This window comes from Pteronotus mesoamericanus, unplaced genomic scaffold (genome assembly GCF_021234165.1).
Source record: "Pteronotus mesoamericanus isolate MK-2021 breed Mesoamerican mustached bat unplaced genomic scaffold, CSHL_Meso_final contig_436, whole genome shotgun sequence".
NCBI classification, from domain to species: domain Eukaryota; kingdom Metazoa; phylum Chordata; class Mammalia; order Chiroptera; family Mormoopidae; genus Pteronotus; species Pteronotus mesoamericanus.
The window spans coordinates 389,658-401,884 of record NW_026555164.1 but is presented as its reverse complement, the minus strand read 5'-3'; the positions used below and the strand labels follow the sequence as shown (position 1 = coordinate 401,884).

General features: G+C 67.9%; 1 protein-coding gene across 1 annotated transcript; it reads right to left on the bottom strand.

Moving 5' to 3' along the window:
* Positions 1 to 2,749: 2,749 nt before the first annotated feature.
* On the bottom strand, positions 2,750 to 9,732 carry STMN3 (stathmin 3). The gene is made up of 5 exons (XM_054577483.1): positions 9,598 to 9,732; positions 5,200 to 5,295; positions 4,891 to 5,066; positions 3,628 to 3,819; positions 2,750 to 3,270 (listed from the first exon to the last, which is right to left on the bottom strand). The coding sequence occupies exons 1-5, from the start codon at positions 9,614 to 9,616 to the stop codon at positions 3,211 to 3,213; spliced, it is 543 nt and encodes a 180-aa protein (XP_054433458.1). The 5' UTR covers positions 9,617 to 9,732; the 3' UTR covers positions 2,750 to 3,210.
* Positions 9,733 to 12,227: the final 2,495 nt, after the last annotated feature.

The window sequence follows — 12,227 nt, the reverse complement described above, 5'->3', positions numbered from 1 at the left end:
GTGAAGGCCCGAAGGGCCCTGGCATTGGGGCCCAGGCGACAGGGCAGCAGAGGAAAGCTGCCGTCGCCACGGTGCCCGCACCGGGCACCTACTACCCTGGTCAGAGTGAGCCACGGCCACCGGCCCGTGTCTGAGCACTGGGGCTTCCGGCCTCCATGCTTCCGCTGTGGCACAAACGCGGGCCTAGCCTTGGAACCTGACCTCACCTCTTCTGTCTCCCAAAGGGCAAGGTCGCAGCACTGGGCACTGCTTGGCTGGCAGGACGGGTCAGCTCATCCTGGACGGTGGGGGTGTTGCTCTCTCTGCGGGAGCGCCCGTGGGAGATGCCCGGCCCCTGCTGTTCCTGGGGCGTGGGGGTGGGGCAGCGGCTTTCACTCTGGGTTTATTACAAGAGGAAAACACACTGGTGTACAAGTCGCTGCCTTCGGACCCTCTCCTGAGAACACTTGGACCTCGGAGAGGCAGTGAGAACAGAGGGTCATTACCAGGCCCCAGGATGCCTTGGGGTTTCCACACCTGCCCGCCACTCAGGCTCCAGGCAGGGCAGGAAGCAGGACGAACACAGGCCTCACTACCCCCAGCCACCCCATCCCCGAGCTCTGCTCTGGCCCTGGACCTGCCATTTGTGGGTGAAGATTCGGTCCAGGACGGAGGGGCCGGGCAGCTGATGCAAGAGCATGGGAAGCCCAGGGTGGCTGCAGGTTCATGTTGCAGCTGACGTTTGAGAAACTACTCACCGAGCCTGGGTTCGGCGTTAGGGAATGAGCTGTTAAAATATGCTTTCCCTTTCCGACCACGTGCCTCTCTGTAAAGCCAGGTTTTTCTTCCTACGTGTCAGCCATTCCAGGTTTTGGGGGGAAGTTTCACTGTTTTTAAATTTAAAGCGTTAGGCTAGACGTAACAAGCGTATCACTTTTCAATGGGTGGCTTTTTTTTTAAATTCCGGCATTCTAACTCCTAATGCAGTAACTGCCGCCCCATATGACCCACGTAAACAAAGCTCTGGGGGTCTTCCATAAATTTTTAAGGTTGTACGGGGTCCGGGAAACCAGAACGTTGGAGTTTTCTCGGAAGTCCTAGCACATCCATAACATCGGTGCTTGTGCAGCCACCGAAGTGTGCAGACACTTGTGAGGACGGAGAGAGAGCAGACGGCAGCAGCGCCCTGGGCGGCAGGAGGGCCGGGCCCCAGGGGAGCTGGGCTGCCTGCCTCCCCCCCCCCACCGCCGCCGCCCCCGCCCCCGGCTGCCGTCTCCTGGGCTCCAAAGGGGAAAATGGTCTGTGTGTCGTTTACACTCACTTCTTAAAATTGCCGCTGTCGCTAGGTCTAGTCCTAATTGTGGTGGCAAAACAGGCCTGATGACCAGCCCCCTGGGGCGTCGCCCCCACCGGCACCCTCCCTCAGCAGTGGTGGTGCCGCAGCCCACGCCCCATCTGCCGCCGCAGGCCACACGCTGGGACAGTGCAGCTGTTTCTTAAACACACAGGTTTTTTTCTTTAATTGTTCATTTGACTTCGTCTTAAGTTCACTTTCACTACGGGATGGGATGGGCGCATTTACACGAGGCTTCCGCGATGAGAGCTGCCGCGGCTGAAAGAAACCCGGCCCTCAGCTCCCTTTCCATGTCCCTTCTGAGTCCCGGCAAAGCTGCAGGTGCTCCGTGGACTCCGCTCCCGGCCTGCTGCCCTTCCCGGAGGCGGCCTTGGTGGGGACGGGGAGGGGCCTGGGCCTCTCCTCCCCCCGGGCCAGGCGGGGGTCCGCACCCACCCCGACTCCACCCCCTGGCCTGCCCCGCGGGTTTCTGCAGGATAGAAGCTGGGGTGCGGGGCGGGGGGGCGGCAGCTGCAGCTACCCGGTTTCTGAGGTGCTGGCTCTGCGTCCTGCAAGGACTTGTGGTCTGTCCCCTCATGCCTTCCACCAAGAGGACGGTCAGCAGGGGCCCTGCCGCCAGAACCCAGCTGTGGGTGGGGCTGCCACGGAGAAGGGGCGGACACTGCAGCGGGTCACGGACCAGACAACCCTGATGTCCAGACAGGCGATGGCCCTCGAAGGCTGCGGGGGGAGGCGCCCAGTCCGACAGGGTCGTGGCAGGCGGGGCCTAGAGCCGGGCGTCCGGCCTGCAGACCGGCCGGAGGGGGCCACCAGCCAGGAACGCCAAGGGGGGGCTGGGTGAGGGGGTGGCTTGGGATCCCTGGCCCCTGGGGTCTGCTGTCTGCTGAGGGCTCCCCAAGGGGCACGGGTGGCTGCCACTCGCACCTGGCCACCCCTGGTGGGTGTGGGGCCTGGAAGCCCCTCACCCCTGTGGCCAGGAGCATCGTGGGTGGGCACGGGGAGGGGCCGTGGCTCCAAGGGCTCTGAGGGCAGGTTCTCAGAGCTCAGGGGAAGGGAGGGGAGGAGGGCAGGCGGCAGCCAGAGGCTCCCAGGAGGAGGGCACTTCTGGGAGGAGGAGGGGCGGCCGGGGGGGCTGTGCTGCCCACAACCCTCAGGGAAGGCCCACTCCCCTGCAGACTCGGGCCAGGCCACGCCCCCACGCCGCCCCTACCCCAGCCACAGGCAGTGACCGCAGCCCCCACGGCCAGCCCAGGGTGTCCACCACAGGCCAGGCGGCCCCAGAGGACCCCTGTGCAACCCCACGTAGGGGTGTCACAACCTCCGCCCACCGGTTCCCCAGGCCTGCCGCACGCACGTTCCCGGGCTGGCCCCCCGGCAGGGCGGCCTGGCGCCCACTGCCCGGAAGTCCACCTCGCTCCGGCTCTCCCCCTCCCCTCCCCCGCCGTGTGCTGACCCCTCCGCAGGGAGGACTTGCGCAGAGCCTTGCCTGTGCTCGATGTGCTCTGAGGGAGAAGGTGCTCCCAGGACAACCCAGCATGAGCACCCACGCGTTCCTGCCACCACCCCTGGACTTACTGAGGTCACCACCAATCCACTAGGAGGGCTGCCGAGAGGGGACCCAGCCACCCCCCGGCCGGGTGCCTGAACTGAGGGACCCTGCGCCACGCCCTGCGGCCTCCCCGGGGGGAGCCCGGGTCAGCGCCTGCCACAGGACTGGACGGCTCCGGGTGCGGAAAGAGAAGCATGAAGCTGGGAGAGCGGGAGGAGGGGGCAGGGGGAACGAAAGTTGCATCTAGACAGTTGAACAAAACAAAACCAAAACCCGAACGTGTTCTTGTCTCGGCTCCGGATCCAGGCGCCGCCGTGTCCAAAGCCCCTTAGCCGGACATCTCCTCCCGCTGCTCCTTGTTCCTGCGCACCTCGGCCGCGTGCAGCTCCTGCGCGGACAGGCGGGGTCAGACGGGGGCCGGGCTGTCCCCCGCCTCACGCTGGGCTGGCCCCGGGCGGCGGGGCGCTGGTGGTGCAGTGGGAACGGACCCGCCCAAGGAAGGGGTTCCCGGGGGACTTCCCCAGCCCCCAACCCAAAGCGGCTGCCGGCTCCCAGCGCACACCGGCTGCCCCTCCCCTGTCCGAGCTCGTCAAAGGTGCGGGCTGTCCGCGTATCACTGCGGTAGCGGCTGTGTCCCAGCGGGACCGCGTCCCAGCGCCCTGCGCTCGTGCGCTGTTGCGCGCGCCCACTAAGTGCCGGACGCGCCCCTCCTGCCCCGACGCCGCGCCGCCCCGCCCGCGCGCACCTTCTCGCGCAGCCGCTCGCGCAGCGCCGCCAGGTGCGCCTCGCGGATCTCCTTGCTGAGCTCCATCTTGTAGTTGAGCTTTTCCTCCGCCAGGCGGCTGAAGTTGTTGTTCTCCTCTAGCGCCTTGTGCAGCACCTCGCGCTCGTGCTCGCGCCGCTCCGCCAGCTGCTTCAGCACCTGCGCCTCCTGCGTCTGCGCCGGACGGCGGGGGACGCGTGAGCGGCGGCCGGGACTCGCCGCTAGCACGGGTGCCCCGCGCCCCCAGCCCTCGTCCCGTCCCCAGCCCGGACCCCCTCATCCTGGCCTCCCGCCCAGTGCCCATCACCCCGCCCCGCTGCCCTCTGGACAAGCGCCCTCGCGGAGCTCGGGTCTACACTGTCCTGCGTCGGCGACGGGTGCCCTCGCCGGGTCTGCGCGACTTCCCGGGCTGAGCACGAGCACGGAAAGCTCCGCGTGCCGGAGACCTCTGGACTCCTCACCCTGCTTCTGTCCCGCCGCAGAGCTGCCCCCTCCCTGCCAGGCTGAGGGCGCCGACGCGCGGCAGCCTCGGTCCCTGTGCGCTCCAAGCCCCGCAGGCCCAGGGGGAAGGTCGGACCCGCAAAGGGAACCTAAATGTGTGGGCTGTCACCGAGCCTTCTGGTCGCTTCCTCAAACCTCTGCCTGCTGAGCGCAAAGTAGCTGCTCGGTACAGGCCAGGGGCTGAGCTTCCCGCCGGGGGGGGGGCGGTGCCCCCCCCCCGGGAGGTCCTGCAGAGGAGGAGTGGGGCTGCTGGCCTCGCAGCGTCCGGGCCCTGCCGCATGGGGGGCCCCCTGGGGGCCCCCCAGGAGGTAATCAGCGCCCTCAGCTCCCTTCAGGGTGCTGTCACCTCGGGTCAACCCTGGGAAGCCGGGGTCCCCCGGTCTCACTGGGACCTGCCGCACGGGCGATGGAGCCGCTGCCCTGTCCTCTGGGCGCGTGCGCCCGGACGGACGCGCTCCTGAGAGCACTTCCTCTTCTGGGTGTTTGTCTCGGGGGCTGGTGTCAGGGGGCGGGGCAGGAGGGGCCCACTTCTCACAGGGGCCCTCGGAGCTCCCAGCACATCCAGGCTGGCGGCCCCCACGCAGGGAGGCCTTTCCTTCTCATTCCCTTGCCCAGGGGCAGGCTGCCAGCCCAGCCTCGCTGCGCCCCAGGCCCACGGCCCAGCAGGCGGCGCCCTGCACCCGGGGACCGTGCCCAGGCCCGCGAGCGCCGTGGCTGCCTTCGCCAGGACAGTCGGGGCCCTACCTTCCTTCGCTCCTCAGCGGCCTCCAGCCGCTTCTGCAGCTCCTCCAGGGAGGCGTCCTTCCTCTTGGGGGGAGAGGAGAGCACAGGGCTCTCCGGGGACAGGTCGGACGGGGACTTGAGGATGACCTCGAAGCTCTGCCCGGAGGCCCTCTTGTCCAGCTGCTTCACCTCCATGTCTGCAGCGCAAGGCCAGGCGGGGCGTCAGGGGGCCGGCGGAGGGGCTGGTCCCCGGCCGAGCCGAGGCCCCTCCCCACAAGCCGCCGAGCCAGGGCGCTCCAGAGGCCCCGGAGGGGGCGCGGGCACACTCACCCCCGTACTGGTAGACGGTGTTGGGGTGCGGCTGTGAGTAGAAGCAGGAGCAGATGAGCGACAGCACGGACAGCTCCTTCATCTTCTCCTTGTAGGCTGCGGGGCGGGGGGGGGGAGGGTGTGAGCGGCCCGCCCGCCCCTCCCCTCCCCCACGGGGGCCTGCGACCCCTGCGGCCCCCGGGCCTCCGGTCTCTCCTCTCCCTCCCCACCCTCCCGGCCTGCGTCCGCCTCGCCGAGGGCCACCCTGCCCCGGTCCCTCCGTCCGTCCGTCCGTCCCTCTGCTTCCCTGGCTCCATCACTCTCCCCGCCACGGCTTCCTGTCTCTCTGAGTTCCCCTCTTCCCAGCTCTCGCTCCCTCTGCCTCCCCCCAGCAGGTGCTCCCCGCTGAGAACTCGCCCCCTGGGGCAGACAGCGTTAACCCCTCCGGACAGGGCAGCACTGTCTCAAGCTGCGCACTTGGGTGACGCCCTCGGGGGCCCTCCTCCCCCTCCGTGTACCCTCACAGCAGCGAGGCCCCCCCTTTAAACTCGGCCCTGGCAAGGTGCCCTCGGGGCTTGTCTGGGGCCAGGGGAAGGGAGCTGTCCGCTCAGCACCACCGTCTGCCCGCCCTCCAGCTCCGTGGAGCTGGAGCCGCCGCCGCCTCTGGTGTCCTGGGGCGCGGACAGAAGAGGCGGGGCCTGGCTGAGGGGGAGGGGAGACGCCCATTCTCAGGGTGGAGATCACCCAGCTGTTCGAGGTGTATCCAGAGAAAGCCAGGCCTCGAGGTAGACGCGTTGGTCCAGGGTCCCACCAGGGCTCCACGGTCCTGCAAGCCCAGTACCGTCACCCCCGCTCGACCAAGGGGACACCAGGCCCAGGAGGCTGGGGCACTTGCCCAAAGCCCCTCAGGCTCCATCCCGGGCGTTCTGGGTTCTTTCCACCCCTCCGGCGGGTCCCACAGTCTGGGAGGCTCAGGGACCCACGTGCCACCAGAGACACGCTCCAGGGGCGGGGAGTCTGGCTTCCACGAAGGAAAAAGCAGGCAGAGCCACCCACAGTGTTCTTCCGGGGGGCACACGAGAACGTGGACGCGTGTTCAGGTGGGCGAGAAACCTTCGGGTCGAATTTCACACAGGATGTTCTCAGGCTGCGCTGACAGGAAGCCGAGACGAGCGTTGGTGTAGAGACAGCTCAGAGGACGGGGCAACCAGGCCCTGGTCCGAGGGCTCAGCCCCGGGGAGCCGGTGCTCCCGTGGCCGGCGCCGCGCATGGGGCCGTCGGACAGCCTGACCGTCCCGGAGAGAGCGCCAGAGGCTGGGAGGAGGGGGCCCAAAGGGCCCCGGACAGCAGCAGCGAGAGCCTTGGGGGGCCTGGCGGGGCTCAGGGCAGAGCCACATCTAACTCCTGGGTCCCAGGAGGCCGAAAGGGAGGTGGAGGGCAGGCGTGGAGGCTCCAAGGGGATTTTGGCCTGACTTTCCAATTTTATTTTTTTACAAGAAGAGCTGATTCACGTATTACCGGTGCTGTTAAGAGTGAGTTCCAGCCCTGGCTGGAGTGGCTCGGTGGATTGAGCACCAGCCTGCCAACCAAAGGGTCGCTGGTTCGATCCCTAGTCAGGGCGCGGGCCCGGGTTGCAGGCCAGGTCCCCGGTGGGGAGCACGTGCACAGAGAGGGCAAGCGGCCCCCCCAAAGCCGCACAGCACGCCAGGACGGGAGCCTGGTCCCAAACCCAGGCTTGTGACGGCACTTTCCCGCTGGAGCCTGAGGCGGACAGGGCTCCCTCCAGACGACACCCACTCACTCCTAGAAGGGTCACTGCTACCTGCTGACCAGCAGGTGGAGCTTGCTGCCCAGGCTGCCCCTGCCCCCTCGGTCTGTGCCAGCAGCCCCCTGGCGGGGGCGCTGTTGCACAATTCTGCTTTTTCAGGCCAGGAGGCTGGGTGGCATGGCTGCAGCGGTCCCGCTGCCCGGCCTGGACCGGGCCCTCACCTTGTGCCGGGCTCCAGGCCGAGCACCCGTCCTGAAATGCCTCACTCAACCCTCAGAGCCAGCCTAGGGGGGGCCTACCGCCATCACTCATCTGGACGGGGAGATTCAGGCCCTGAACTTCTGAGGAATCCATCGGTAGCAGAGGCGAGGCCTCGCGCCGTCGCAACTGCATGAGGCGCAGAGTGAGCTCCTGCAGGCGAGTGAGAGCTGCCAGCCTAGGAAGGACGCTGGGTGGGGGCGGGGAGGAGTTGCACATCTTCCCAAGGAAAGGCAAGAGCTCAGCCCGCAGGACCCTCAAGGGAAGGTGCTGGGAGCTTTTCCTACACAGGAAGAGGAAGCTGCGATCCATCTCGCGGCCACTCTGAGGCCACAGTGGATGACGACTCCTCACCCTGGTGACCAAGTCCCGGGGAAGCCACAAGTGAGCGTGAGCAGACAGGAGGCCACGGTGCAGGAGGCCAGCCACCCCCCCAGTTGGCGGTGGCTTCAGCAGCGTCGTCCTGGCTGCGGTTCATGGAGCGCAATTTCGGCCACGTGTACCAGTGGCACCCTCGCGTAGCCTCGGCCGGGCTGGGCCGCCGCGCTGTCCGGTGCCGATGGCGAAGAACCTGGTGGGCCGCCCGGCCGCTGTGGAGGGCGGCACTGACCGAAGACCAGGGCAGGCTTGGGCCTGGCCCCCGGGCGCCGCTGACCGGGCCGCGCCCCAGCTGGCACTGCAGCTTGCCTTCGGGGCGGAGTCTGCACCAGCAAAGCGCCTCCACCGCACGCGGGGCCCCCTTGGCATGCCAGGGGCTCTCCAGCAACCCGGGAACTCCGGGGCTGAGCAAGGCTCAGCAGCGCCCCAAGGAGAGAGGTGGGGTCAGGGCTCTGTGGTCGGAGGGTGCCTGGGCCGCGCTCTGATGGCCAGCGACGGTGCGCTCTCGGCTGTGCCCTTCCCTGAAGGCAGATGGACGGCGGGGCGAGGCCTGCCCAGCGAGAGAAACGGCCGAGGAGCGCCTCCCCCAGGCCCTGCCCATTGTCCCGCAGCTCAGGCATGGCTGGTGGCCGGCGTGACAGGACCCGCACCCCTCCTCAGTGCCGGCCGGGGGCAGGGGGTGGGGGGGGCGGCCCTCTGTCGCTGGGGGAGGCTCTCCTTCTGCCCAAAGCGGGTCCCAATGTCTCTGTGAAAGAGCAAGAGGTCGGGGCGCAGGAAGCTGGGAGGGACCAGCCCTCCAGACGATGTGGGTGGAGCGTGGTCAGTGACGCACGGGATCCCCCCCAGACAGGTGCAGGCATCACCTGGGAGCCGCAGGGCCTCAGGGGCGGGGGTCAAGGCAGGCACACATGGTGGGCGGAGCTCTGGAGAGTCACTGAAGTCTGGACAAGGGGCCGCACCACGCGCCCCCAGGGTGGCGGGCAGGGTGGGCAGGACCGCCTGTCCTAGTCAGACGGGGACACGGCATGAAAGGGGGGGCCGAGTGCAGAGATGAGGCTGATCTTGGGGCGGCTGGACCTAGCGCAGACCGTTCCTGGGGCGAGCAAGCCTGGCTCCCTTGCTCCCCGCGTGACTGGGCAGCTTCCCCGCGTCGGAAATGTGCTTGACGACCACCACCCCACGCCCAGCCCAGTGCCTGTTTTTCGCCGGGTTCCCCGCCAGGCGTGGACCAGGAGGGTGTGGGGTCCGCAGCTCGGGGGGCGGGGAGGAGGAGGGAGGCGCAGACCCCTCCCCATCCTCGGAAGGCTTGGAAATGGCAGCAGCCCCTCCCCCATCTAAACCCCGTTGCGCCAAGGGCGGTGGCTTTTTCTACTAGAGCGGGTGGCACCGTGTCGCAGAGGGTGGTCCCCGAGCCCGCTGTGGGCGCGAGGAGGCAGAGATGCGAGGTGGAAGCGCAGCTCCCCGGGGTCCCCGCTGCGGTCCCCTCCCAGGACCCTCTCCAGCTTTCGCGCGCGCTGCGAGGCACAGGGCGGGCCCAGCTGCGCCGCCCTGGCTTGGGGCTCCCACAAAGGGTCCCACTCGCGCCCCTCCCGGCCCTTTGCGCGAAGGCGCGGTCCGACCAGCTTCTGCGGTTGCCGCGAGCCTCAGGGGACCCTGGGCGCACCAGCGAGCGCGCTCGCCTGGAGCACGGGCCGGGGCCGCGCTCGGGGAGCCACCCTGCGGCAGTCGAGCCGGGCCCGGCACCGCGGCGCCGGAGGGGCGATGCGCCCAGGCGCCCGGCGCCCCCGCTCAGGGAGCTCCCCCGGCGCCACCCTGCCTCGCCCCGGGCCGCAGTCCCAAAGGCGCTCGGGGTCGCCTCTGCCGGTTCGGCCCAGCCGCGCCCTGCATCCTTGCCATGCGCGGTTCCGAGATGGGAAATCGGAGTTCGCCACCGGTCCCAGCAGGAGGCGAGGCCAGACAATGGCCTTGGCTGGGATGCGGCGCGGTCTGCGGAAGCCCGCGGCTCGGGCGCCTACCGGACACGGTGCTGGCCATGGTGCTGGCGGGGGCTGCGGAGGCCGGAGAGGCGCGGGCGGCGGCTGGAGCTGCAGTCGGCGAATGCTGCAGTGCCGGGGAGGGAGGGAGAGAGCGGGGGAGGGAGCGAGAGCGAGCGAGCCTGGTGGTGGCCGGGGCTGCAGGCGTCAGAGGGAGGAGGGAGCGCGGAGACCCGCCGGGACGCAGGGCGGAGCGCTGCAGCCAGACGCCCATCCTCCCACTGCTCGCCGCGGGGGGCCGCGGCTCCTCCAACCCGGCTTTGTGCGGGCTCGGGGGGGAGCGGGGGAGGCGCCCCGCGCCCCAGGGTGGGCGCAGCGGGAGGGCGGGGTCCGGGAGCTCTTCCCTGAGGCCCATGCAGGCTGCAGGGCCCCACCCGTGTGCCCAGCTCTCTGCGGAGGTTTGGAAAGCGCGTGGTGGCCATGGGTGGGGGGTGGGGTGGAGACCCCAAGAGGCATCCCGGAGGGCGAGCAGATTCTGAGGCAAAGGAGAGGGTAATCGAGAGCCTTGACCAAGGGCTGGGACGAGGGCTTCGACGCAAGACAGGGGGTCCAAACACAGCTCTGACAGCCCCTCGCTGGGGGATGAGGGTGAGTTTCTGAGCCCTCTGGGCCTCCAGTTCCCGGGTGACTGAGGACAGACGTGCACGCTCGGTGAGTGGGGGGTGTCCTGCCTCCCCCTCCTCTGGGCTTGGGGTTCTGGCTGATTCCCACAATGGGAGACACTGGCAGAGGTGCTGGACCCTTTCCTGCAGCAACCGCCTCGCCTGGCTCTCGGAGTACAGGGTCGGACAGGTGGGCTGTCGTACAGGTGGGCTGTCGTTCCCCCTTAGGGACGGAGCCCATGGGGCGGAGAGAGGTGCTCGCTCCGCACGCAATGAAGTCCCGGGGCCAGGAGCGCAGCCGCGGGAAAGTCCGGGTCCCCGCAGAGAGAGGGGGCGGGCTCAGGGGGGCGGAAGGCACGGACAGGCCCGAGGATCAGAGCCGGTCAGGAGGAGGCCCAGCAGGGGCGCATAGAAACACATCTCGACGTGCACACGCAGCAGGCGTGCGACCGGTTAACATCTGTCCTGTGGCCCACGTGGCGTCTGGTCCACTGCAGGAGTCCCACGCGGCCGGCCAGAGCCGACACCCAGTTCAAGTGTGTTGACAAGTCGAGATCCCTGTGCCGCTGCGCACGGCTTGCTCTGGCCTGCCTCAGTTTCCCTCTCCTCTCTCGTCTCAGGGTTCGGCGTGGTGCAACGGTGTTTCCACGCTGCGACTTAAAGGGGGCTGGGGGGCTCCTCCTCCGCGGGATGTGCCGCCCAGCAGCTCGCGCAGCAGCTCGGGGGCTTGGGGTCCTCAACTCCCGCTCCGGCCAGGAAGGTGGCCAAGTCTCTGGGTCCTGGCCCCCTGTCCTCAGGCTTCCGGGGGGATGGACGCCGCAGCTCTGAGAAGATGAAGGGCAGCGAGGTGAAGAGAGCTAGGCTGAGACATGCCAGCTGCTGCCCCGGGGCAGCGTCCCAGCCACCTGGGGTTTCCGTCCTCACCTGTAAACTGCGGACCGTGAACGAACCTACCTCAGCCCCGGCTGGCGGGGCTCAGCGGACAGAGCGCCGGCCTGCGACCGAGAGGTCGCCGGTTCCATTCCCGGTCAGGGCCCCCGCCTGGCTTGTGGGCCAGGTCCCCCGTTGGGGTGCACATGAGAGACAACTGGTTGATGTTTCTCTTCCTTTCTTTCTCCCTCCGTAACCTTTTCCTAAAATAAGTAAATAACCTTTTTTTTTTTTTAAACAAAAGAACTTATCTCAGCGGTCCTTAGAACAAACACACCAGCGCCGGCACGGACGGTTCTGAAGCCCGTGGCTGGTGAACCTTCAGCAAGGGTGTGGCCAGGTCTCCTCATCCCCCCGCAGCCCCCTGCTCAGAGGCCTAGGTAGACAGACACTCCCCAGTCCCCCCATGGGGACAGGTGGGCGGGGGTGGATGCCAGCTTGCATCACAGGCTTCCCCAAGCGAGGCCTCACGCACCAGCGGGAAGCACCGGGGCAGTAAGGAGCCCACCAGCAGCTCCGGAACCAGCACCGCCTGCTGCCTGTGGGCTGTCGCTGCTGATCCCTTCCTGGTGTCCAGGCTGGGGGCACCTAGATGCGGGCCTCTGGGACCCCCGCCGGCTGCCAGCTGGTGCTCGGTGCAGGGCACTCAGAGTGGCCCAGCTCTGACCAGTGGGGACATTGACCTGAAAAGTGGCTGAACCCAGGGAACAGTAAAGAGACGGGCTGGTGCGGCTCCCAGCAGGCGGGGCATGGCAAGGGGCAGCCATTTGTGGATTTCAAGGGGAGCGACTGGCTTCGAGGGGAGTCTGAAAAAGAGCGCCGGGCCCTGGCCGGGTGGCTGCTTTGGTTGGAGGGTCGTCTGGTGCACCAGCAGTTTGCAGGTTCCGTCCCTGGCCTGATGCCCGGTCGAGGGGCGTACAGGAGTCAACTGATGTTTCTCTACCACATTGTTGTTTCTCTCTCTCTTTCCCTTCTCTCTCTAAAATAAATTTTCAAAGATCCTCAGGTGAGGATTTGAAAAAATAAAAAGAGTTCTGGGTGTGCTTGGATGTGCAAGGCATCCAAGGTGGCTTGGCCCAC